This window comes from Tachyglossus aculeatus, chromosome 20, assembly GCF_015852505.1.
Source record: "Tachyglossus aculeatus isolate mTacAcu1 chromosome 20, mTacAcu1.pri, whole genome shotgun sequence".
In the NCBI taxonomy this organism is placed as follows: domain Eukaryota; kingdom Metazoa; phylum Chordata; class Mammalia; order Monotremata; family Tachyglossidae; genus Tachyglossus; species Tachyglossus aculeatus.
In genome coordinates this window covers 3,366,963-3,388,586 of record NC_052085.1, presented here as the reverse complement: position 1 = coordinate 3,388,586, position 21,624 = coordinate 3,366,963, and the positions used below count along the sequence as shown (strand labels likewise).

The 21,624-nt window shown below is 55.8% G+C and overlaps 1 protein-coding gene across 3 annotated transcripts in view; it reads left to right on the top strand.

Moving 5' to 3' along the window:
• SLC7A1 (solute carrier family 7 member 1) overlaps window positions 1-21,624 on the top strand; it is a 44,957-nt gene that overhangs the window by 21,968 nt on the left and 1,365 nt on the right. The window contains exons 1-12 of one of the 3 annotated variants that reach the window (XM_038762074.1): window positions 6,035-6,047; window positions 6,668-7,050; window positions 7,812-7,970; window positions 9,480-9,654; window positions 14,124-14,251; window positions 16,003-16,225; window positions 16,496-16,635; window positions 17,070-17,172; window positions 17,647-17,885; window positions 18,940-19,106; window positions 19,406-19,514; window positions 19,879-20,170. In XM_038762074.1, coding sequence (XP_038618002.1) covers window positions 6,681-7,050; window positions 7,812-7,970; window positions 9,480-9,654; window positions 14,124-14,251; window positions 16,003-16,225; window positions 16,496-16,635; window positions 17,070-17,172; window positions 17,647-17,885; window positions 18,940-19,106; window positions 19,406-19,514; window positions 19,879-19,985 — 1,920 coding nt within the window. In that variant the 5' untranslated portion in view covers window positions 6,035-6,047; window positions 6,668-6,680 and the 3' untranslated portion in view covers window positions 19,986-20,170. Of the gene's footprint in view, window positions 1-6,034; window positions 6,048-6,667; window positions 7,051-7,811; window positions 7,971-9,479; window positions 9,655-14,123; window positions 14,252-16,002; window positions 16,226-16,495; window positions 16,636-17,069; window positions 17,173-17,646; window positions 17,886-18,939; window positions 19,107-19,405; window positions 19,515-19,878; window positions 20,785-21,624 lie in introns of those variants that run through there. The other 2 variants (XR_005455225.1, XM_038762075.1) reach the window with 2 other exon arrangements.

The window sequence follows — 21,624 nt, the reverse complement described above, 5'->3', positions numbered from 1 at the left end:
TACGCTGTGAGGAAAGAAAGGGGCCCTCGGGTTCCGACGGGCTCTTCCACGCCCTGGCGTAGAACATAGGAAATTGGGGAAGGGGCCCGCCAGCCGGGCAGGTAAGCAAAAAGTCTTTCATTTGTGGAGCTGCGGGTCCGGTCGGTAGCCCCGAAGGCCCAAGGAGAGGCAGGGAGCCTCTGCCGGGAAATCCTCCCTCCGCCCCCGCCGAGCGGACGGGTCAGGAGGTTGGATGGCACAGTGGGCGTCTGCCTTGGGTCGCAGTCGGGTTAGTTGGGGTCCCGCTGACTTTCAGGGTGGCTTTGTGCCTGGGCTGGCAGTTGTGCTCCTGTGCAGCCCTGAGCTAACGGTGAGGGAGGCCAAAGGGGGTGAGAATGGGGAGATTTGACCCCCAGAAGCCGACGGTTCCCCGGCACATAGGTCTAAGGGCCTGGGAATCAGAGGATGTGGGTTCTAATCCCGGCTCTGCTGTATGTCTGTTGGGTGGCCTTGGAAAGTCAATCAATCAATCAATCATATTTATTGAGCGCTTACTATGTGCAGAGCACTGTACTGAGTGCTTGGGAAGTACAAATTGGCAACACTTCACTTCTCTCAGCCACGGTTCTCTCATCTGGGAAATGGGGACGGTGAGCCCCATGTGGGACAGGGACTGTGTCCAGCTTGATTAGCTTGTATCTTCCCCAGTGCCCACTTTTGGGTAGGGACTGTCTCTATATGTTGCCAACTTGTACTTCCCAAGCGCTTAGTACAGTGCTTTGCACACAGTAAACGCTCAATAAATACGATTGACGATGATTACCAAATACCATGATTATTATTGTTGTGGTTGGTTGAAGATGGGCGGTTGTTTAGCAAGTGTATCGCGCTGGAGTAGGGGATTACCAAATACTGTGATTATTATTCTTGTAGTTGTTTGAAGATGGGCGGTTGTTTAGCAAGTGTATCGCGTTGGAGCGTGTGGGGTTTCCGATTGAGATTTTCCCAGGGACCGGTTGAGGTGTTTGGTTAGGAGGCTGGGGCAACGGAAGAAGGGTCCAAGTAGTTCTCGGAAACCCAGGATCACAGGTCACCCCGTATCAGGGTCCCAACGGACTGAGCTAGGTAGTGACCTGGGGTTACCTACGTTGGGCCACGCTGGCCTGGTGTGGGAGGGGATTGGAAGCTGTTCTTCCCAGCCGCCAACACGGAGGGTTTTCCCAGCCCTCCGAAGCACCACCGGGAGCTTGCAACCCGGGTCCCGGAAGATCCGGGAATTCCTCCCCGGTTGAATCGGAAGCCTTTTCGGAAGCCGTCCGGAGTGTCAGCGAGTGGGCGGTGCCGAGGGGGCGGTCCGGGCTGCCAGCTTCCAGCTCAGTCGGTGCGAAGAGCCCTCCCTCGACTGCGCTAATAATAATAATGATGATGATGATGGCGTTTATTAAGCGCTTACTATGCGCAAAGCACTGTTCTAAGCACTGGGGAGGTTACAAGGTGATCAGGTTCTCCCACGGGGGGGCTCACAGTCTTAATCCCCATTTTTACAGATGAGGTAACTGAGGCACAGAGAAGTTAAGTGACTTGCCTAAAGTCACACAGCTGACAATTGGCGGAGCGGGGATTTGAACCCGTGACCTCTGACTCCAAAGCCCGGGCTCTTTCCACGCTGCTTCTCTAACACAGATACACAGATTGGGATCCACCTCTTACCATTTCTCTCTAGGCAGTATGAGTTCTTTTGACTTTCCAGCTTACAGATCATCCGGTAACAAGGCTGTTTTGAGGGCCAGTGCTAATTCTTTCCTCAGCCGTGTAATGGGCGAGGTGGAGGTTACGGCAGTAGCCATCAACGGCTGCGGGTTAAGCCCGACAGCCACGCTCGTACCAACGCGTAAGAGGACTTGCTTAGAGACACATTGACTTCCCCGGTTACGCAGACGTGGCAGCTTCTCATATACCCATCTTAACCAATCTGCAAACCTGATGAGGTCAGATAAATCAAGTCAACCCTTTGGGATTAAAGCGGACCCGTGCTAATGAATTTCTCGGTGTGTCTTGCAGTCGCATTAATCCTAAAGAGTACATCCAGGATTAACGATGGAATCAGATGGGGATTTCAAGTGTGGTTTACTGGCACGTTCCAGGCCAGTAAAATGTGACTCCAAGTCAAGTGGTATTAATCCTCTGACAGAGCGCCCTTGCATTGTTAGAATAACAGGTTTTCTAGCGCTAACTACTTCCTGGGCCTACTATTGTCGTTTCCTGGCAAGACTTAAAATCCTAACGGTGGCGTGTGTGAAAGTTTAGACGTGACTCTGCCGGATTTAATCTAATCTTCACACAAGAGCCGTCTCTATGGAAATCTGCCCAGGTGTTAATTCCCTTACGGAGAAGCCTGTGCACATTTCCCCACGCGTCGTCCGCGTCAGAGACTGGTGGTCAGGGGCTCCCACAGTCAACCGTGTCGCAGCGGTGGCTGTGGCCATGAAAGTGGCCACGGATAGGGCTCCGTTCTCCGCTGTGGCCATTCTCTTGTCACACCTTGCCCGCCATTCGGGGCAAACCTGGAGAAGCAGCCTTCATCATTCCTCTAAAATCAACAGACTTAAGACTCTCGAGTAGTACTAGCATTCGTTATTGAGCACCCAGTTAGTGTGGTGCACTGTAATCAGTGGTATTTAATAAGAGCTTACCATGTGCAGAGCACTGTACTGAGTACTTGTACAACGCAACAGAGTCAGTAGCCACATTCCCAGCCCATGAGGAGCTTACAGTCTAGAGTGAGTCCTCGGCGTTTGGGAAGTACAGAATAAAGTGGCACATTCCCTGCACACCGCAAGGAAATGTTCAGGACCACAATCGATGACTAGTATGTGGATATACTGGAGTGCTTGGGGGGATTGGAGTCAATCCAGAAGTGGCTAATGAGGATGGTTGGGTCAGTGAGCACTTTCTGGGTGCAGAGCACTATACTAAGCATTGGGACAGAACAGTAAATTCAGTGGAGTTGGTAGACATGATCCCTGCCCTCAAGGAGCTTACGGACTAGTGGGGGAGATGGATATTAAATAAATCACAAATAGGGGAACTGGGAGAGTATTAATAACTGTGATATTTTTCCCAGGTCCGGCACCACACCCTCTTGGTTCCTGGTGCCCAAGGCCCTGGGTTGTAAGGGATAAAAGGGATTGTGAGCACTTTATTATAGTAACTATTATTATTATTTTTGTTCAGCACTTACTATATGTGTCAAGCTCCATTCTAAGCACTGGCGTACTACACGCTATTTAGGTTGGACAGAATGCTTGTCCCATATGGGGCTTAGTCTAAGTGGGAAGGATTACATTCCAATTTTCCAGGTGAAGAAACCGAGGCACAGAGGGGACAAGCATCTTGCCCGAGGACCCACAGCAGACATGTGGCAGAGTCAGAATGAGACTCCCAGGTTTGCTGAATGAGTCCTTCACTAGGCCGCACTGCCTCTCCCCACTTCCCGATGGTGCCCAGCTCTGCCGGTTGCCCAAACTAAACCCAGGAGCCTGCCCTTTCCCTCACTTCCCATCCCCGCACCCCCAAACTGTCATTAACAATGTTATCTCACATGTGGTCTGGAGACAGGTGGGCAGGGATTTTTAAGCCTCAGTTGTCCAGATAATTTCTGTCAACTCATGTGATGCGGTGCTCTGTTCAACCCTGAGGCCATGTAAGCGTGACTGTAGTGGTTTATTATTATTATTATTATTATTGTTATCAAGTGCCATCAATTCATTTCCGGTTCACGGCGACTCTATGGATATACTTTCTCCAGATCATGTTGTTTGAAATCAGCCCTAAGAAGCTGCTCCCGATGGGTTCCTGTCCTGGGAAACAGCTCGACTAGGTTGTAAGCTCGTGGTGGGCAGGGAGCGTGTCTGCCAACTCTGCTGTATTGGACTCTGCACAAAGTAAGCACTCAATATCATTGATAGTGTTGATGATGAGGGGAAATATGGTTCTGAAATTCGGACCACTGCCAGAAAATATGGCATCTGTGGCTCAGAGAGATAAGCGAATAGGGAATGTTCCCAGCTCTGGAACGTGAATTTAGCCCGTATGATATGGGGCCCAGTGATAATCGCCCCAGTCCCACTGGAGTGTGCTGCTCTCCGACAGAAATATGCAGTAGACGGCTACAGTTTTGTAGACCAAGATGTGCTCTTCGGGCGAAAATGTGTTTTGTTGGAGTCGCGGGACATTGACTGCCACTTAGTGAGGAGCCTTAGAGGAATGCCATCCATTTAGGAAACAAAACTGGGGGATAGAAATCGGGTTCAGTTGGGTCGGTCTCCCCGAAAGTCTGCTTACAATTGAACAGCTCTCACCTATTCTGAAACTGCAATCCACTCTGTGGAATCTTTGTTTCTCCATATTCTCCTTAGTTCTCTGTCGAGGGTTTCCTAATCAGCAGTTTGCCATTTGTTAGCTGCTCTCATGAATGATTATTTATTTATATTACCGTCTATTTCCACCCCCCCCCCCCCCCCACTAGACCGTACGCCCATTGTGGGCAGGGAATGTGTCTGTTTACTGTTTTATTGTACTCTACCAAACGCTTAGTACAATCCTGTGTACATAATAAGCACTCAGTAGTAAATACGATTGAATGAATGAATGAAAGCTGGAGTGATTGGGTGACACTTCCGTGCTCATTCATTCATTCATTCAATCATATTTATTGAGCGCTTACTGTGTGCAGAGCACTGTACTAAGCGCTTGGGAAGTACAAGTTGGCAACATATAGAGATGGTCCCTACCCAACAGCGGGCTCACAGTCTAGAAGGGGGAGACAGACAACAAAACAAAACATAGTAACAAAATAAAATAAATAGAATAGTTTAATAGTTGCTCACGGATGGATGAGTAATTACTCCATTGATTAAGCCCTTAGTATGTTCAAAGTGCTGGGGTAGGAAGGTGGGTCTCCTGCCTATCAGTCCCATGCTCTTCCCATTTGGCCATACTACTTCCTATGTATTAGATACTCTATAGTAAGTACACCTTGGTTGTTTTTTTAAAAGAATAGTGCTTTATTTCAGTAACCCCTTGAGGTATTCTATCCCTACTTCTGCCTGCACCTAGGAGGGGATAGTGGTTTCTGGCACGAAAAATCTCAGTAACAAGGGAGCGTGATTTGTTTCTGAGGTGCCCCCACCCCTACTTCTCCTCCCAAATGGAAAAGGCTTTGCTTTTTCAAAGTTGCGTGCCTCCTCAGGCTCAAACCAAAACCTCGTGACAAGCATGGGATCTGTGCGGAGGTGGAGGCGTTCCTCGGCTGAAGCTCACGCCCTCGGAGCCGGGGAGGACCAGGGCGCTCCATCCTGGAGCCGTGGCGCGGAGAATGTGGGCCGGAGCTCTGGGAAAAACGGCAGCCGGGAAACTCGCCTGTTCCTGTGGCTTTTCAGGAGACTTTGGCAGTGGCTCAAGCCGGCGCGGCCTGCTCCTGGGTTGCCGTGGGTGATGTTTTCACACTGCCAAGCCGGGAGGCAGTAGTCACTGGGTAAATCATCTGATAAAGCCAAGGTCTGGGAAGAGGGGTCCAGCCAACCCATTCCCTGCCCTGCCCCGCCCCGGGAACTGTGTTGGCTCTGGGGTCCTTTGCATGGGTGCATTCACTGCACTCGCTTGCCCCATTCCCCCTGACCACCCTTCCATTCTCCCCCTGCCCTCCCTCCTCTAATTGTTTTCCATCCGACTCCTTGCTTCAATCCTCGAGGGCAGAGATCCCACCCACTAACTCGATGATAATAATAGTAATTATGGTATTTGTAAAGTGCTTACTGTGTGCCAAGCCCCCTTCTAAGCGCTGGGGTAGATACAAGCTAATCAGGTTGTCCCACATGGGGCTCTCACAGTCTTACTCCTCATTTTACAGATGAGGTAACTGAGGCACAGAGAAGTTAAGTGGCTTGCCCAAGGTCACACTGAAGGCAGGTGGCAGAGGCAGGATTAGAACCCACGTCCTCTGACTCGCAAGCCCCTGCTGTTGCCACTAAGCCACGCTGCTTCCGCTGACCCTCTTGTAGCACGCGGTAAGCGCTCAGTAAATACTATCGATGGATCTATCGTCACTATTTCTAATAATTGTTCAACACTGAATGCTTGTGGCATTTAAGTGCTTATTATGTGCCAAGCGCTGTACTATGCGCTGGGGTAGATACAAGCTAATCAGGTTGGAAACAGTCCCTGTTCCACATTATAGTCTTAATCCCCCTTTGACAGATGAGAGAACTGAGGCACAGTTTTGAGGCTTTGGGCCTTGGATTTCCCACCTGTAAAACGGGACTGAGAAAAGCGCCGAGCCCCAGGTGGGAAGGGGACTGCGTCCAACCTCATCCCCTCAGCGCATTGTAAACGCTTGAGAGAGACTGTAATTATTAGAACGTGCGGTGCAGTGTGTTTTAAAATTTTCTGGGATCCAGTCACACGGATTCCTTAAATGAGCCCCCGATGTGTTGACCAGTGTGTTGACGGACGTGTTTATCCGTATTCTGAAGGGGTGAAATGTCGGAAAAGGCCCCGCCCCGGCCACCGTGCCTCGTCGGCTCGTTCCGTTGGCCGTGCCCGGGGCCGTTAGTCCCCGAGAACGGGTCCGTGCGCGGGGTGGGCAGGACCGGGCGGCTGACGCGGGCCTCGTCGGTGTCTTCCTCAGGTGGGACCACATTATGGACTGCCAGGCCTTATTCAGCTTGGGGCAGCAGCTCCTGCGGCGGAAAGTGGTGGACGGCAGCCAGGACGAGAGCAAGCTGTCCCGCTGCCTCAACACGTTCGATCTGGTGGCGCTGGGCGTGGGCAGCACACTGGGCGCCGGGGTCTACGTGCTGGCCGGCGCCGTGGCCCGAGAAGACGCCGGCCCGGCCATCGTCCTGTCCTTCCTGATCGCCGCGCTGGCCTCGGTGCTGGCCGGCCTGTGCTACGGGGAGTTCGGGGCCAGGGTCCCCAAGACGGGCTCCGCCTACCTCTACAGCTACGTCACCGTGGGCGAGCTCTGGGCCTTCATCACCGGCTGGAATTTAATCCTCTCCTACATCATCGGTGAGTGGCTACTCTCGCTCCCTGCCCTCCCCTTCCCTCCCTTCCTTTCCCTTCCCTTCTTCCCCTCCAAACCACAGCCTGAATCCCACTGAATGAATCCCTGATTGATTCATTCATTCAGTCGTATTTATGGAGTGCTTACTGTGTGCAGAGCACTGTACTAAGTGCTTGGGAAGTACAAGTTGGCAACCTATAGAGACGGTCCCTACCCAACAGCAGGCTCACAGTCTAGAGCTGGGGCCGTCCCCAAGGCCCCTGGACCGGGACCATCCCATCCCGTCTCTGAGCACGGTCCGGAAGGGCCCGGGCCCGGCAGCTCCATTGTCCAACTCATCCCTCCCTGGCACCCCGGGGAGCCTGCGCAGTCCAGGGTCAACGGTATGATGCCATTTGTCAGCTGTGTGACTTTGGACAAGTCACTTCACTTCTCTGGGTCTCAGTTCCCTCATCTGTAAAATGGGGGATGAAGACCGTGAGCCCCCCGTGGGACAACCTGATCACCTTGAAACCTCCCCAGCGCTTAGAACAGTGCTTTGCACATAGTAAGCGCTTAATAAACGCCATCGTTATTATCATTATTATTATTATTACGATGGTTCCGGTGTTTAGGGTCAGTCCTGCCCAGGATGCAGGGAATTGTTTTTGTGCCTGCGGCCTGTGGCTCAGACTCTCTGGGTTCCAAGCAGTAGTCCCCGGCCGTTCTCTGCCAACGCTCCTGCGGTTGTGAATGTGTGTTTGTGCATCTGTCTGTCTCACACCAGGCACCTCGAGCGTGGCCCGGGCCTGGAGCGCCACTTTCGACGAGCTCATCAACAAACAGATCAGCAACTTCTCCCGGATGCACATGTCCCTGAACGCTCCCGGGATCCTGGCCGAGTACCCGGACATCTTCTCCGTACTCATCATCCTCGTCTTGACAGGTAAGAGCCCGCTTCCCACCGGTCCACCGGTCCATCCACGGCGGAGGGGTGGGCAGCAACCCATGCAAAGCTTGCCCCATCTGGCCTCTCTCAAGCCCAGGGGACGTCCCGCTCTGTTTCGGCCCCACCCCATGGCCCGGTTTGTTTTACACCTATTGAGAAGGGACGGCTTGAGGGGCTGAGGGTCCTTTTAGCCAGTCAGTACCTGGAAGCCGGAGGGGCTTGCGGGGGGGAAAATCAGTCCGTGAGTCCTCACTCCCCTCCCACGACCCCCCAGCTCACACACTTCATTCCTCTCAAGCCAACCTACTTCACGGTATCTCGTCACCCCTCCCTCCCCCCCTCCAGAATTCTCTTCTCCTTCACATCTGGCCACCGCTCTCCGCATCTCCAAAGCCCTTTGGAAAGCCCATCTCCTCCAGGAAGCTTTCCCCGATTAACCTCCCAACTCCCCACCTATTTCCCTAATGTCACCGCAGCACCTAAACACTCGGCTACACCCACCCTGCTGTCACATTTTGATGTCCAGATCAGTACACTCTTATTATCTCCTATGTGTAATTCACTATAGCCTTTGTGTCCCCAGCAAGGGTGAGAGTAGGGATTGTGCCTACTAGCTCTTTTGGGCTCTCCCAGGCTCTTAGGCCAAGCGCTGAGTTCCCAGTAAGCACTTCTTAAACACCACTGAGGGGGTGATTGGTTGGTTGATTACCTACTAAGGTTTACTCCCAGAAGCAGCTTGGGTCAGTACAACATTGACCAGGTAAGGGCCTCTGTGTTGCCAGGATTCAAATTGTCCCTCATTTTTTGCCTCTGACCCCAGCAAGGGGAAAGGTTGCTGGGGGGAGAGGGGGCTTGCCTGCTGTTAGACTGAAGGGCCATGTCCTCCTCCTCCTCCCCCCTCTCCCCCCATCTTCTTTTTAGAGGACCACATAGTTACCACCTCCTCTAGACCTGGTCATCAGTGTCTCCTCCCCAAACAGGTCTGAGTCCTCGCCCACCGTGGCTTAAAAATCATTTCACCCCCCGACACGCGCTTCTCCTTCCATCGGCCTTTTTCCTTTCAAGTTTCAAGCAAGCTCAAGTGGTGGATCGGCTCGTGAACAGGAGGGTATTGGTTTTCTTTTTATAAAGAAGAGAGGGAATCGGGGTGTTCACGGTGCGCTCCGGCAGCGAGAGCGAGGGGTAGCCCGTTAGAAAGGAGACGTCTTCCAGTCACCGGGGAACCCAGCCTGCGGGGCGTCTTGCCCAAGCGGACCCCCACAGGGAGACAGTTCCCGTGGCAGCGTCTCCAGGAGCTCCCCATCCCCTCCAGGCTCCCACCGTGCAATCAAAGGACTCTGGGGAAGTTGGTCATCACCCCTAGAGAGTAGCGGCCGCAGGCCAGTTTCATGTTACAGCGGCCCGAGGCCCTCCGGGCTCAGCAGAGCGTTGCGCAGAGGACGGCCCCGTCTTTGGGGCGAGAGCCGAAATGACTCGTGCGCCTTGCGCGGCTGTGATTCTTTTCAGGTCTGCTCACCTTCGGGGTGAAGGAATCGGCCATGGTGAACAAAGTCTTCACGTGTGTCAACGTCCTGGTGCTGTGCTTCGTCATGGTGTCGGGCTTCGTGAAAGGCTCCATCAGAAACTGGCAGCTCACCGAGGAGGACTTGTGGAACATTACCAAGCAAATGCCCACGTACAAGTAAGCGGGCGGGGCTAGGGTGGCAAACCCACCCGCGTCGGTTTTCAGTGGATCCCCTGGAGACTCGGTGGGCCGAGCGGGGCAGCGGCCCCTCGGTTTTTAATGTGTCTCCGTCTGAGTCGGTGGAAATGTACGTGAAACTGGGCCAAAGCATGTCCCCATCTTCCAACTCCAGCCCCACACGCGTGTGCGTGCATGCGTAGGCCTGTCTGGGCCTCTGGGAACCAGGGAAGCCACATCATGGAGTTGAGAGCCAGGTGATTTCCTGGGTGGCCGACTTCCAGCTTCCCGCCCTGTGCTGGAAGTGCGGAGGCGACTTTCCGCTGACCTGTGAGCCACCCTGCTGCCTCTCAGGTGGTGGCCCCCGCCTCACGGTGTCTTGGGGGTTCATGGGAACGTGACACATCACCTGTATTCTCCCCACCCTCCGCTCAGCCTGTAGAAATTTCTTCACACTCTTGGGGAGAAAAGCCAAAGCATTCCCTGTTCATTTAGCCCAACAGAAAGGCCTAAACAAACGAGCGAGCTGGCCATCACGTTCATCTAGGGCCACTCGCGCCTGTTCTTATCATTCATTCATTCAGTCAGTCGTATTTATTGAGCGCTTACTGTGTGCAGAGCGCTTGTACTAAGCGCTTGGGAAGTACAAGTTGGCAACAACTTGTACTCATCATTCCCCTCCCCGGTGTCGGAGCGATAATGAAGTACATTCCTTTTAGACTGTGAGCCCGCTGTTGGGTAGGGACTGTCTCTATATGTTGCCAATTTGTACTTCCCAAGCTCTTAGTACAGTGCTGTGCACACAGTAAGCGCTCAATAAATACAATTGATGATGATGATCCCGGTAACCCACAAGTGCAGTGCTCCAGAAAATGGCATAAAACAGACTCCAAGAACCTGACCTTATTGAGTTCCTCCAGAGGTCCATTTGGAGGGGTTCGTGGGAGACCAGAACGGGTAGCTCCTCACCCGGATCCCGACGTGGGCCGGGATTAGCTCTCGTGGCTCCTTCAGCTGAAGCATCGCCACACCTTGATTAAACGCACCGCACCATTAAAAATAGAATCTGTGCGCTGTTGACTCAGAGTAGAAACAGACCTCACAAAGCCCCTTTCTGAGGTGATGCCGAACCCTCTTCCCGACAGACATTTCCGCAGTTACCCTAGCTCCCCTTCATTGGGTGTGGCGAGGAGCCAGTCCAAGCGAGCTTTGAAGCAGCGTGGTAAATACCAGAAAACTTTACAGCAAGCCTCGAAGGCCAGAGACCGAATCCATAGCGCCAGGATTGGCAGGACAAGCGTGGCTTCGTGTACCGCTTTCATAGTTTTGTCGAGAAAGTTGTTTGCTCCCTTCTGGCCGGGCCTGTGGACTCTGGGGGCTTATTTTAGGCTCGGTTGGTTGGCGGTGTCGTGTGGAATTAGAGCGGCCCCCTCCCTTGGCGGTGCTTTGCAGATAGGGGCATAAAATCCATCATCAGCTTGGGAAAACATCTGCCTCGGGTCAACAGGCACTGGTCAACCCCCTGGGACCACACACAGCATCTCAATCAATCAATCAATCAGTACTATATAGAGAGCTCTCACTCTGTGCAGGGTGCTTGGGAGAGATCAGTAGTCCCAAAGCACAGTCCCTGCTCTCCAGATGCTTACAGTCTTATCATCATCATCATCATCATTTCTTATTTATTGAGCGCTTACTATGTGCAGAGCACTGTACTGAGCGCTTGGGAAGTACAAATTGGCAACATATAGAGACAGTCCCTACCCAACAGTGGGCTCACAGGCTAAAAGGGGGAGACAGAGAACAAAACCAAACATACTAACAAAATAAAATAAATAGAATAGATATGTACAAGTAAAATAAATAAATAGAGTAATAAATATGTACAAACATATATACATATATACAGGTCCTGTGGGAAAGGGAAGGAGGTAAGGTGGGGGGATGGAGAGGGGGAGAGGAAGGAAGGGGCTCAGTCTGGGAAGGCCTCCTGGAGGAGGTGAGCTCTCAGTAGGGCCTTGAAGGGAGGAAGAGAGCTAGCTTGGCGGATGGGCAAAGGGAGGGCATTCCAGGCCCGGGGGTTGATGTGGGCCGGGGGTCGATGGCGGGATCACTACCTTATCACTATCTTATCACTACCAGCATCTGTTTGTGCATATTGAGCTCTTACTCTCTGCAGACCACTGTACTGAGCACTTGGGGGAATGCAGTAGCATTAACGGACATGAGCCCTACCCTCCAGAATTTGACAGCACGGCTCTTCAGCCTCCTTGTGGCTGCCATAGCAAGCCTAGGGCTTCCTTCCCCAGGGTTGGGCGAGAGGCAATTATAATCCCTTCTTAGGGCTGAAACTCTCACAAACTACCTACCTCCCCCCCGGCCCCATCTCTCTCTTTCTCTCTCCTCCCCATCTCTCCCTTCCAGGAGTTTCATTCCTAGGGAGGATGTCGGACTTGGGGAACCAAACCCCTGAGGCTCGTAAGATTTTCTTGACAAGAAGTCTTTGCTGGCTACTTTCACAAGCCCCATTTCCTTGTGGGTTATCTGACCATCCTCCTTTGTTTAGCCACACGTTCCTTAGCTCTTTCTTTGTCCTCCTCCCCTGCCTGGCAGATTCTGGGCACTCTGTTGCGTGGTAGGGTTCGCAGCTCTCCTGTGACCCCAGTAACCTCCCCCAACCGGGATCCCTCTGTCCTGTTCCCCTTTGTCTGCTCGATTCTCGGAGTCTGCCTGCTTCCTCTCACTTGGAACTGGAGCGTGTTCTCCACTTGTTTAATGCTACCCCCTCCTCGGGCAGCTGGATCCAAGAGTTAATCAATCCGTGGTATTTCTGGAGCACTTACTTCTTGTGGAACGCTGCACTTCGGACTTGGAGAGGACAGTACAAACGACAAACGTAGTCCATGCCCTCTGAGAGCTTTCAGTCTAGCGGGGTCTCAGTCAATACCTTCGAACCATCGGTGGGCTCTCTTCCCTGTCCCTTCCGCCGTGCCTAATCAATCAGTCGTATTTTTTGAGCGCTTACTGTGTGCAGAGCACTGTACTAAGCACTTGGGAAGTACAAGTTGGCAACATATAGAGACAGTCCCTACCCAACAGTGGGCTCACAGTCTCCTAATGATATCTGTAATTGATTTATTTCTATTAACGTCTCTCTCCCCCTCTAGACTACAAGCACCTTGTGGGTAGGGAGTGTGTCGGTTTATTGTTTTAGTGCACTCTCCCAAGCGCTTAGTACAGTGCTGCTCACAGTAAGTGCTCCGTAGATACGATTGACTGCCTGACGATGCCCGGGTGGCGGGGAGCGGCCAGCGGTGAACCGTGCAGGTCTGAAATGGTCAGTGGAGGTACGAAGGTTTCAGACAATCAATCAATCAATCGTATTTATTGAGCGCTTACTGTGTGCAGAGCACTGTACTAAGCGCTTGGGAAGTACAAGTTGGCAACATATAACCAACGGGCCCCGTGGCTGCATCCTAACGGAAGGCGGCAGCAAGTCCACGCCGTTGAAATTGCTCTCCGGATCGTCTCTCGGACCTTTGGCGGTCTGCTTTTCTCACTCCTGGCGGAAGGGTCGAGTGGAGCGACGCTCATCAGCGCTTAGAACAGTGCCTGGCACACGGGAAGAGCCTAACAAATACCCTGACTATTATTAGAGCGAGGTGCATCCATCTATCGTCCGATCGAGGCCCCAACATTCTCAGCCCACCCCCAGATCTCGACTTGGAGCCGTGGCATTTCTCTCAGTCCATCCTTCAAGTTCATCCCGGGTCCTTTTTGGGGCGGGACACGTTTGGTCCTCCTGTTGTGCCTCCCCAAGAGAGTGGTCCATTCATTCATTCATTCAATCGTATTTATTGAGCGCTTACTGTGTGCAGGGCACTGTACTAAGCGCTTGCACCATACAGTGCCCTGCACTCGGTAGGTACCCCTCAAATGCCTGCTTAAACTATTGAGCACCCGCTGACTGCCAAGCCCTGAACTAAGCACTGAGCTCCCCCTCCTCATCCCCCCGCCTTACCTCCTTCCCCTCCCCACAGCACCTGTATATATGTTTGTGCATATTTATTACTCTATTTTATTTGTACATATTTATTCTATTTATTTTATTTTGTTAATATGTTTTGTTGTCTGTCTCCCCCTTCTAGACTGTGAGCCCGCTGTTGGGTAGGGACCGTCTCTATGTGTGGCCAACTTGTACTTCCCAAGAGCTTAGTACAGTGCTCTGCACACAGTAAGCGCTCAATAAATACGATTGAATGAATGAATATGAATTCCAGGCAGGGCTGCGCCCCGGTATAACCGTCTTAGGCGCCGTCTGTGAGGACCGCCCCTCCATCCCCACCGCCCCCTCCACCAGGAAAACCACTGCCGAGGGGCGTTTGGGTGTTGGTCCTTTCCCTGGAGAGGGAGGAGCGACTCCCGTGGTGGTGTGTTTTGACCCTTGACTGGGGTTTCTCTTCCTCCAGCAAGACGTCTGAAGGAGGCCGGCCCTATGGAACTGGCGGATTTATGCCCTTTGGGTTCTCTGGAGTCCTGTCGGGGGCCGCCACCTGCTTCTACGCCTTCGTGGGCTTTGACTGCATCGCCACCACAGGTAAGCCCCCCCAGCCACCTGCCCATCCGTGACTCGGCCCGCTGCGTGGACGCCGGCGTGCACGGGTGGACTGCCATCCGGGAGGCCCTGTCGTTTCCCAGCTAGCGCCCGGGATCAATACCGTGCCGAGCGTCGGTGCCCACTCCACGGGAGTCCGATTTCGGGCAGGCTGTGTTTGTTAAGAGCTTACTGTGTGCCAGGCACTGTTGATATAAGCTAAGCAGGCCGGGCGCGGTCCCCATCCCACAGGGGCTCACAGTCTTAATTCCCCTTTTACAGATGAGGGAACCGAGGCCCAGAGAAGGGAAGTGATTTGTCCAAGGTCACACAGCAGACAAGAGGTGGAGCCAGGACTAGAACCCAGATCCGTCCCACTCCCAGGCGCAGGCTGTCCATGAGGCCACGCTGCTTCCCTTGCCCGCCCCAGCTCTCCCTGACCTGACTGGACCCTGGAGTTCCCAACAGGGCTGAAAAGATGCAGGGCGGCGGCTCAGGCTCGTTCTGGCCTGCGCTCTTTCCCTCCAGGCCCCTCACACTGCATCCGCAGGATTCGGGGGTTTACTGGCAGTCGGCCTCCCGGGATTTCTTCCACCTTGGGATTGAATAACCCTCCTTTTCTGCTGTAAAATCCTAGGGTGAAACTGATGCGCGCCTGAGGGAATTGAGGGCCCCTTCCCTCTCCCCCAGACAGTCCCAAATGAAGAGCTCAACTTCCACCCACCTATTGGCGGTGGTGGGGTGACCTGGGAAGTCAGAGGCCCTAGGTTCTAATCCTGGCTTCACCAGGGAAGCAGAGGAAAGAGCCCGGGCTTTGGAGTCAGAGGTCATGGGTTCAAATCCCGGCTCCGCCAACCGTCAGCTGTGTGACTTCGGGCAAGTCACTTCACTTCTCTGGGCCTCAGGTACCTCATCTGTAAAATGGGGATTAAAACTGTGAGCCCCCCCGTGGGACAACCCGATCACCTTGTAACCTCCCCAGTTTTTAGAACAGTGCTTTGCACATAGTAAGCGCTTAACAAATACCACCATTATTATTATTCTTTATCTGCCTTGTGACCTTGGGCAAGTGACTTACATTCTCTGTGGCTTAGTTTCCTCATCTGTAGATTGGGGGAAAAAATGCCAGTTCTCCCTCCCTCCCTCTTATCCTGTGAGCTCCATGTAGGGACTGCTTCTGATATCCTTATATTGAATCAACCCCAGAGGTTTGTACGGTGCTTGACACAGACCAAACACCGAACAGACGCAATTATGATCATCGATTATCAGGGGTTGGGTGGACAACAGGTTCTCACCCATGGGCTCTTCCTCCCCCTCCCTACACCAAGTTTTGCTCATCGGCGTCTCAGCTCCCCGGGATGGTGAAGGCATAGGCCTGGCCTGAAGCCTGAGGTGTGCGCAGTCCTTACTGCCGCAACGCAGCCATTGTGTTCTCGAAAAGGCTCGCGTGTCGAGGAGGTTATTCAGGTGATCCTTGTTTCAGTGGGAATGAATGGCTTCTGGCCATCTCAAGATGCCAATCTCCGCATCACGGCATTAACCAGCGCCAGAAGGACTGAATGGCCGCTGCCGAGCGGCAGTGACTTGCTGTCGGCCAGCCAGTCGGTGGTATTCATTGAGCGCACGCCGTGTGCAGAGCGCTGTGGTAAGCGTTTGGGAGAGTAGAACGCCATAGAGTTGGGAGGCACAAGGAGCTCCCGGCGTTGCGGTTCTCTAAGTCTTAATGCTGCCGTTTGTCTTGGCACCTGCAGGGGAGGAAGTGAAGAACCCCCAGAAGGCCATCCCCGTGGGCATCGTGGCATCGCTCCTCATTTGCTTTGTGGCATACTTCGGGGTCTCCGCCGCCCTCACCCTCATGATGCCCTACTGCCTCCTGGACATCGACAGCCCCTTGCCCGTGGCCTTCAAGCACGTGGGCTGGGATGGGGCGAAGTACGCCGTGGCCGTTGGGTCTCTCTGCGCCCTGTCCACCAGGTGAGCCCTCCGGTCGCGCCCCCCGCCCAGCACCGTCGGGCCTGAGAGCCATGTTTCCCCACCCCTACCGCCCAATCCGACTCCCAAGCTCCTGCGGGCCGGGGACTGTATCCCCTACTCCCAAACTCCGTCTGGCTCAGCGGTCCGCACACGGTCCGTGCTCCGAGGGAGTAGCTCTGTCTCGAGCCCGTCCGGAACGGCCTGCCCTCGGGCTCCGTCGGCGCTGGCCCGGCTGTCTGAGCGTGACTGGAGTGTCCTTTTGTCCGGCAGCCTCCTGGGTTCCATGTTCCCCATGCCGCGGGTCATCTACGCCATGGCCGAGGACGGGCTCCTCTTCAAGTTTCTAGCCAAGATCAGTAAACGGACCAAAACCCCCGTCATCGCAACGCTAACGTCGGGAGCCATTGCCGGTAAGGCTCAGCCGGGCAGTCCCGGGGGCGGACAGGGCGCCCAACCCCGACCTCACAGTCAGGCTTTGCGTGTGTCTGCTGTGAAGCGGAGGGCTGCAGGGGGAGAGGTCTGATTTGGGAAAGGGTCCCGGGACCTTTACCGTGGAGGAGAGTAGGACATCCATGAGGAAGGGTATGGGGAAACTCAGAGACCGAGTCTTGGGTGGAGGGAGCTGAGTCCTGGTCGTGGGATTTGTCCGGTCACATCTCAGGAGGCCCCCCGAGGGGAGGGGTGGGGCCCTTCAGGCCCACTGGGCTCCGTCCACGGACCCAGCCCTCCTGCCATCCACGGCCGGGGCGGGACGGTGACCCCTTAGGCTCCCTCGGGGCCGGGCATGGCTCTCCCAAGCCTCACCCATGACTCCCGCTGCCGGATCTGTTTCCCTCTCCAACAGCCATCATGGCCTTTCTCTTCGACCTGAAGGACCTGGTGGATCTCATGTCGATCGGCACACTGCTGGCTTACTCCCTGGTGGCTGCCTGCGTGCTGGTTTTGAGGTAGGTCCGACGCCCCGTGACCGGGCACTAACTCTCGCACCCGGTCCCTTTCCCCGAGAGCGGGCATCCTGGCTCTCGATACAGTGCCCTGCATGTGAGGGGTGCCCCGTCGACACCGGTGATGAATGCTGGGCCCGCCGTGCCGTAGGCTCCGTGGTTCGGAGGCCCACTTGGGCCCTTTTATCCCGAGCAAGGCTTGGGGGCAGTGGTGCATTCAGTGGGCAGTCAGTAGAGACCGCTGGGGTGGCTGATGAGCCTACAGGAGGGACGGGCTGAAGTGGGAGCATCTGGTGCCCGCTCCCTGGCAGGGGGGATTTCCCGACGGCCCCGCTGCCCCTCGGGACGACGTGGGGAGGGTCCTCGGGAGCAGGCTTTTTAGGGCTGGGTTGATGGGGGGGAGTATCGGGTGCACCTCCCCTTCCCCCGGGGCCTGGCGCGCCCGGTGACCGGCCGGCGGGCCCGTCTTCCCCGCAGGTACCAGCCCGAGCAGCCCAGCTTGGCGTACCAGATGGCCAGAACCAGCGACGACACCGAGGCCACGGAGCAGAGCGAGCCGATGAGCACCAGCGACTCGCAGGTGAGGTTCTTGCCGGGCGGAGGCAAGGACGAGGACGAGGGCGAGAGGTGCTCCCTCGGGGCCGTTCTCTTTCCGAAGAAGCAGGAGCCTTCCAAGCTTTCGGGGTTCATCGTCAACATCTCCACCAGCCTCATAGGTGAGCGCCGCTGCCGCCCGCCCCGGGGTGATCTGGCGGGGAAACCGGCTCCAATCGCTCCCGTAAGGAAGCGGGGAAATGGCATCGTGGGCCGCCGTGCCCACGCAGATGTCCAAAGTTCAGTTGGTGGTTTTTGTTAAGCGATTACCGCGTTCAGACGATGACTCTCAAGTGCCTGGGAGAGGACGATGTAACAGAGTTGAACCCAGACGGTGATATAAATCCATTTAGAACTGGGGTGAGATGGCAGACCATGGGAATATTGTGAAGTGATCACGTAGAGTCAGTCTGGGTCGGTAACTGATGATGAATTGGAATTTTGTGTGCACGCAGGTGAAAATCTCATTTTCAAGTATCACCTTCTTTTCGGCAATAAGGCACCTCCGTGTGAGGGATGAGAGATTTTTCAGGATCTAATGCTAAATAGAGAACATGGGCTTTAATGTGTATTGTACTTTCCCAAGCGCTTAGTACAGTGCTTTGTACACAGTAAGCGCTCAATGAATACAGTCGAAAGAGTGAATGATATTCAGATCAATCCGAGTACTTCCAGAGGTTGAGGGAAAGGGAGGTGGTAGAGGCCAGGTGAACTTAATAATAATAATAATGATGGCATTTGTTAAGTGCTTACTATGTGCCAAGCACTGTTCTATGCACTGGGATAGGTACAAGGTAATCAGGTTGTCCCACGTGAGGCTCACAGTATCAATCCCCATTTTCCAGATGAGGTAACTGAGGCACAGAGAAGTAAAGCGACTTGCCCAGAGTCACACAGCCGACAAGTGGCGGAGCCGGAATTAGAACCCATGACCTCTGGCTCCCAAGCCCGCGCTCTTTCCACTGCTTCTGCCTCAGAGGGGGGGAGAGCGCTGTAGATAGTAACGGGGTTCAGTTCCTCCGGGCCAACACAGAAGTGCGTTCGGAAGGAGACTGCACCCGCGAGCCGGTGTTGGCACGCTCTTGCGTGTGTCGGGAGGCGGTGCGCGGCCCCGCTTGGGCGTGAGAGTGGCTCCTGAGTCGTCCCCCGCCGCCGGGCCGCTGTTGTCGCCGTCAGGGGTTCTCATCGCCACGTTCTGCAGCGTGGCCGTCCTGGGGAAGGCCTCCCTGCTGGCGGGGGAGCCGTGGGCGGTCGTCGTCCTCGTGCTGTCCGCCCTGCTCTGCGCCGCCGTCACCGCCGTCATCTGGAGGCAGCCGGAAAGCAAGACCAAACTCTCCTTCAAGGTGCGTGCCCTGCCAACGCGGAGGCACTTAGCCCGAAAGGATGCCCCTGTGGGCATCCGTCCGGAGCCTGGGCTGACCCCGACCATTGGGCCTCTCGCTAAAGGCAGCAGTGTCCTGGGGGTCGGGGAAGCTCCCCTTTGTGACCCCTGGACCTCCCACGGCTCCTGGGCGTGGGGGAGAACTAGCCGGCCGCTTGTTCCGGATGGGGCGGGATGCCAGGCCCCCCCCCCCGGTCCGTCCTGGGGGTGCCCGTCCCGACGTTCCCACCCTACCCAGCATTTGGCGCTTTCTCCCTGCAGGTGCCCTTCCTGCCGGTGCTGCCCGTCCTGAGTATTTTTGTGAACGTCTACCTCATGATGCAGCTCAACCAAAACACCTGGGTGCGGTTTGCCGTCTGGATGCTTCTGGGTAGGTGGAGGTGGGGTCGGAGGTCGGGGGTGGGTTGGGGCTGCACCCACAAGGGACCGACAGGTAGACCCCCTGACCCCCAGCCCCTCGGCCTCCTGTGGGAACAGCAGATGGCTTCAGCTGGTCTCCCTAACGTGTCCGGTGCTGGAGAAGCCACTCCGAGGGCGGGTCTGCGGGCACCCCTGGAGAGGGGGAAGGGGCTCCGGGCAAGGTGGCCGGTACCCGCAGCACCCCGTCCCCCCCGGGGACTGGAGGACGCTCCAATGGGGGTCTGTGACCGTTGCGGAAAGAGCCGGGCTGCGGCTCCCCTCTTCTCCCGCTGACGGCCGTCCCCCTCCCCTCCTGCCCCCTGCCCCCCTCCCAGGGTTCATGATCTATTTCGGGTACGGCGTATGGCACAGTGAGGTGGCGTCGCTGGCGGCAGAAGACTCGGCCAAGACGCCCGACAACCCCTCGGATTCCTGCAAATGAGCCCGCCTCTGCGCTGCCCAGCGGTCAGCCCTTCTGTGGCCGTGGGGACCCGGGAAGGCCCGAACTCTCCAGGGGAAGGACCCCCCCCCGAGCGGCGCCCCCGGCTCCCCCATAGACACACCGGGCACGCAACACCTGTCGTGGCGTCCCCCCGTCTCCCCCACTCCTTGCCAACGCCGAGCAGGCGCCTGGTGGGCCAACGCCAACTGCCCGCTGCGCCCTGTTGGGGACAGCTGGCTGCTGCTGCTGTTGCTGCTGTCTTCGACCTTCCCCTGGGCACCCCGTCCCTGCGCCAGCTCCCCCGTCGGTGCCACCAGGACCTCAGGCAGACCAGTGGACGCCCAGCTCCTCCCGTCACCCCACTCCCTGGACCGATCGCATCGGGAGAGCCGCAGGCCGCCCACCCTGTTGGCCTCTTGGTCCGCGGGAGGCAAGATTGGCCTCCCCCTCCCACGGCAGAGACGTGAACTCTGCCCTTTCTGCGGCCGCGGGGCTCCCGCGTCCCCCCACCCAAAGCGGTCTGTGCCTCTCCACGGGGAAGGGCGGCGCACCGAGGTGCCGCCGGAAAGCTGCGGATGATCCAAATGTTTAGCCTTAACCGTTCTTTTCAGCCTCTTTGCCAGTCGGATTTTTCTAGCGGAATCAACTCGTTTAGGATTTGTCTTCTCCCTGTCCCTGAAATCCCTTCCTCCGCCCCGCGCCCCGGAGAAGGGGCTGATGCCGAGGAAGGGCTGGGAGGACGAAGGATGTTGGAGGAGGAGGGACGTCGAGGGGGGACCAGCCGGATGACCGGGTAACGGTGAGTTGGCTGCAGTCGGTGCCTGGGGGCACAGCTGCCCTCCTGTCTTGCCCTCCTTCACGTCAGATGAGTCAGTGTGTGCCTGAGTGTGTGTTCGCGTGCGTGCGCCCGAGGGCAGGTGACAGGCAAAAAGCCTAGATTTTCCAAAGAAGACTATTTAAATTTATGTAGATTTGGTGCTGTAAAATATTTTGATAAATGCTAACTTATTGCATTGGGGTGTTTGGCCCCTCCGGCGTATTTGGAGACCCGGGCCGTCCCGCAGCTCCTGCGGATGCGGCCCCGGGAAGCCGGGAGCCTGCCCGGTGGGTACCCGGCCTCTCCGGTCCCCCTCTGCTCTCGCAGCTTCTGTGAAGCCTCCTGGGGTGAGCCCCCGGGGCCATCCCGGCGGCCCCCCCGGCCCCCCGGGCCCAGGACGGGTGTGGCAACGCGGCCGGGTGCCTCGTGTGTGCACGTGTGCGTGCGTTTGTGGGTGTCACTGCTCTCTGTGCAGGTGCCTCACCGAGTCCTGAGGTGGGGAAGCGACGGGGGGGTCTTAGCCGGGCAGAGAGAGGTAGCCCCCATCTTCCTTTCTTCCTTCTCACTCAGGGTAAAGAAAGAGAAAAGAGTTAAGACGAAGGGCTCCCTCCTGCCGCCGCTCCTTGAGAGCTCTCGCTCCCTTCTGCCGGGGAGAGGCTGGGAGCCGGGGTCCTCCAGCGGGGGACGAGCCCTCCCGGGCCAGGCCGCCCAAACCCACGAGCACAGTTGTAGAGTTTGAAAGGGGAAAGAAAAGCTGTCGGGAAATGCGGCTTGGGGCTTCTACGCCCGGCCTTGGGCCGGGAGGATTTGCCCCGGCATTCC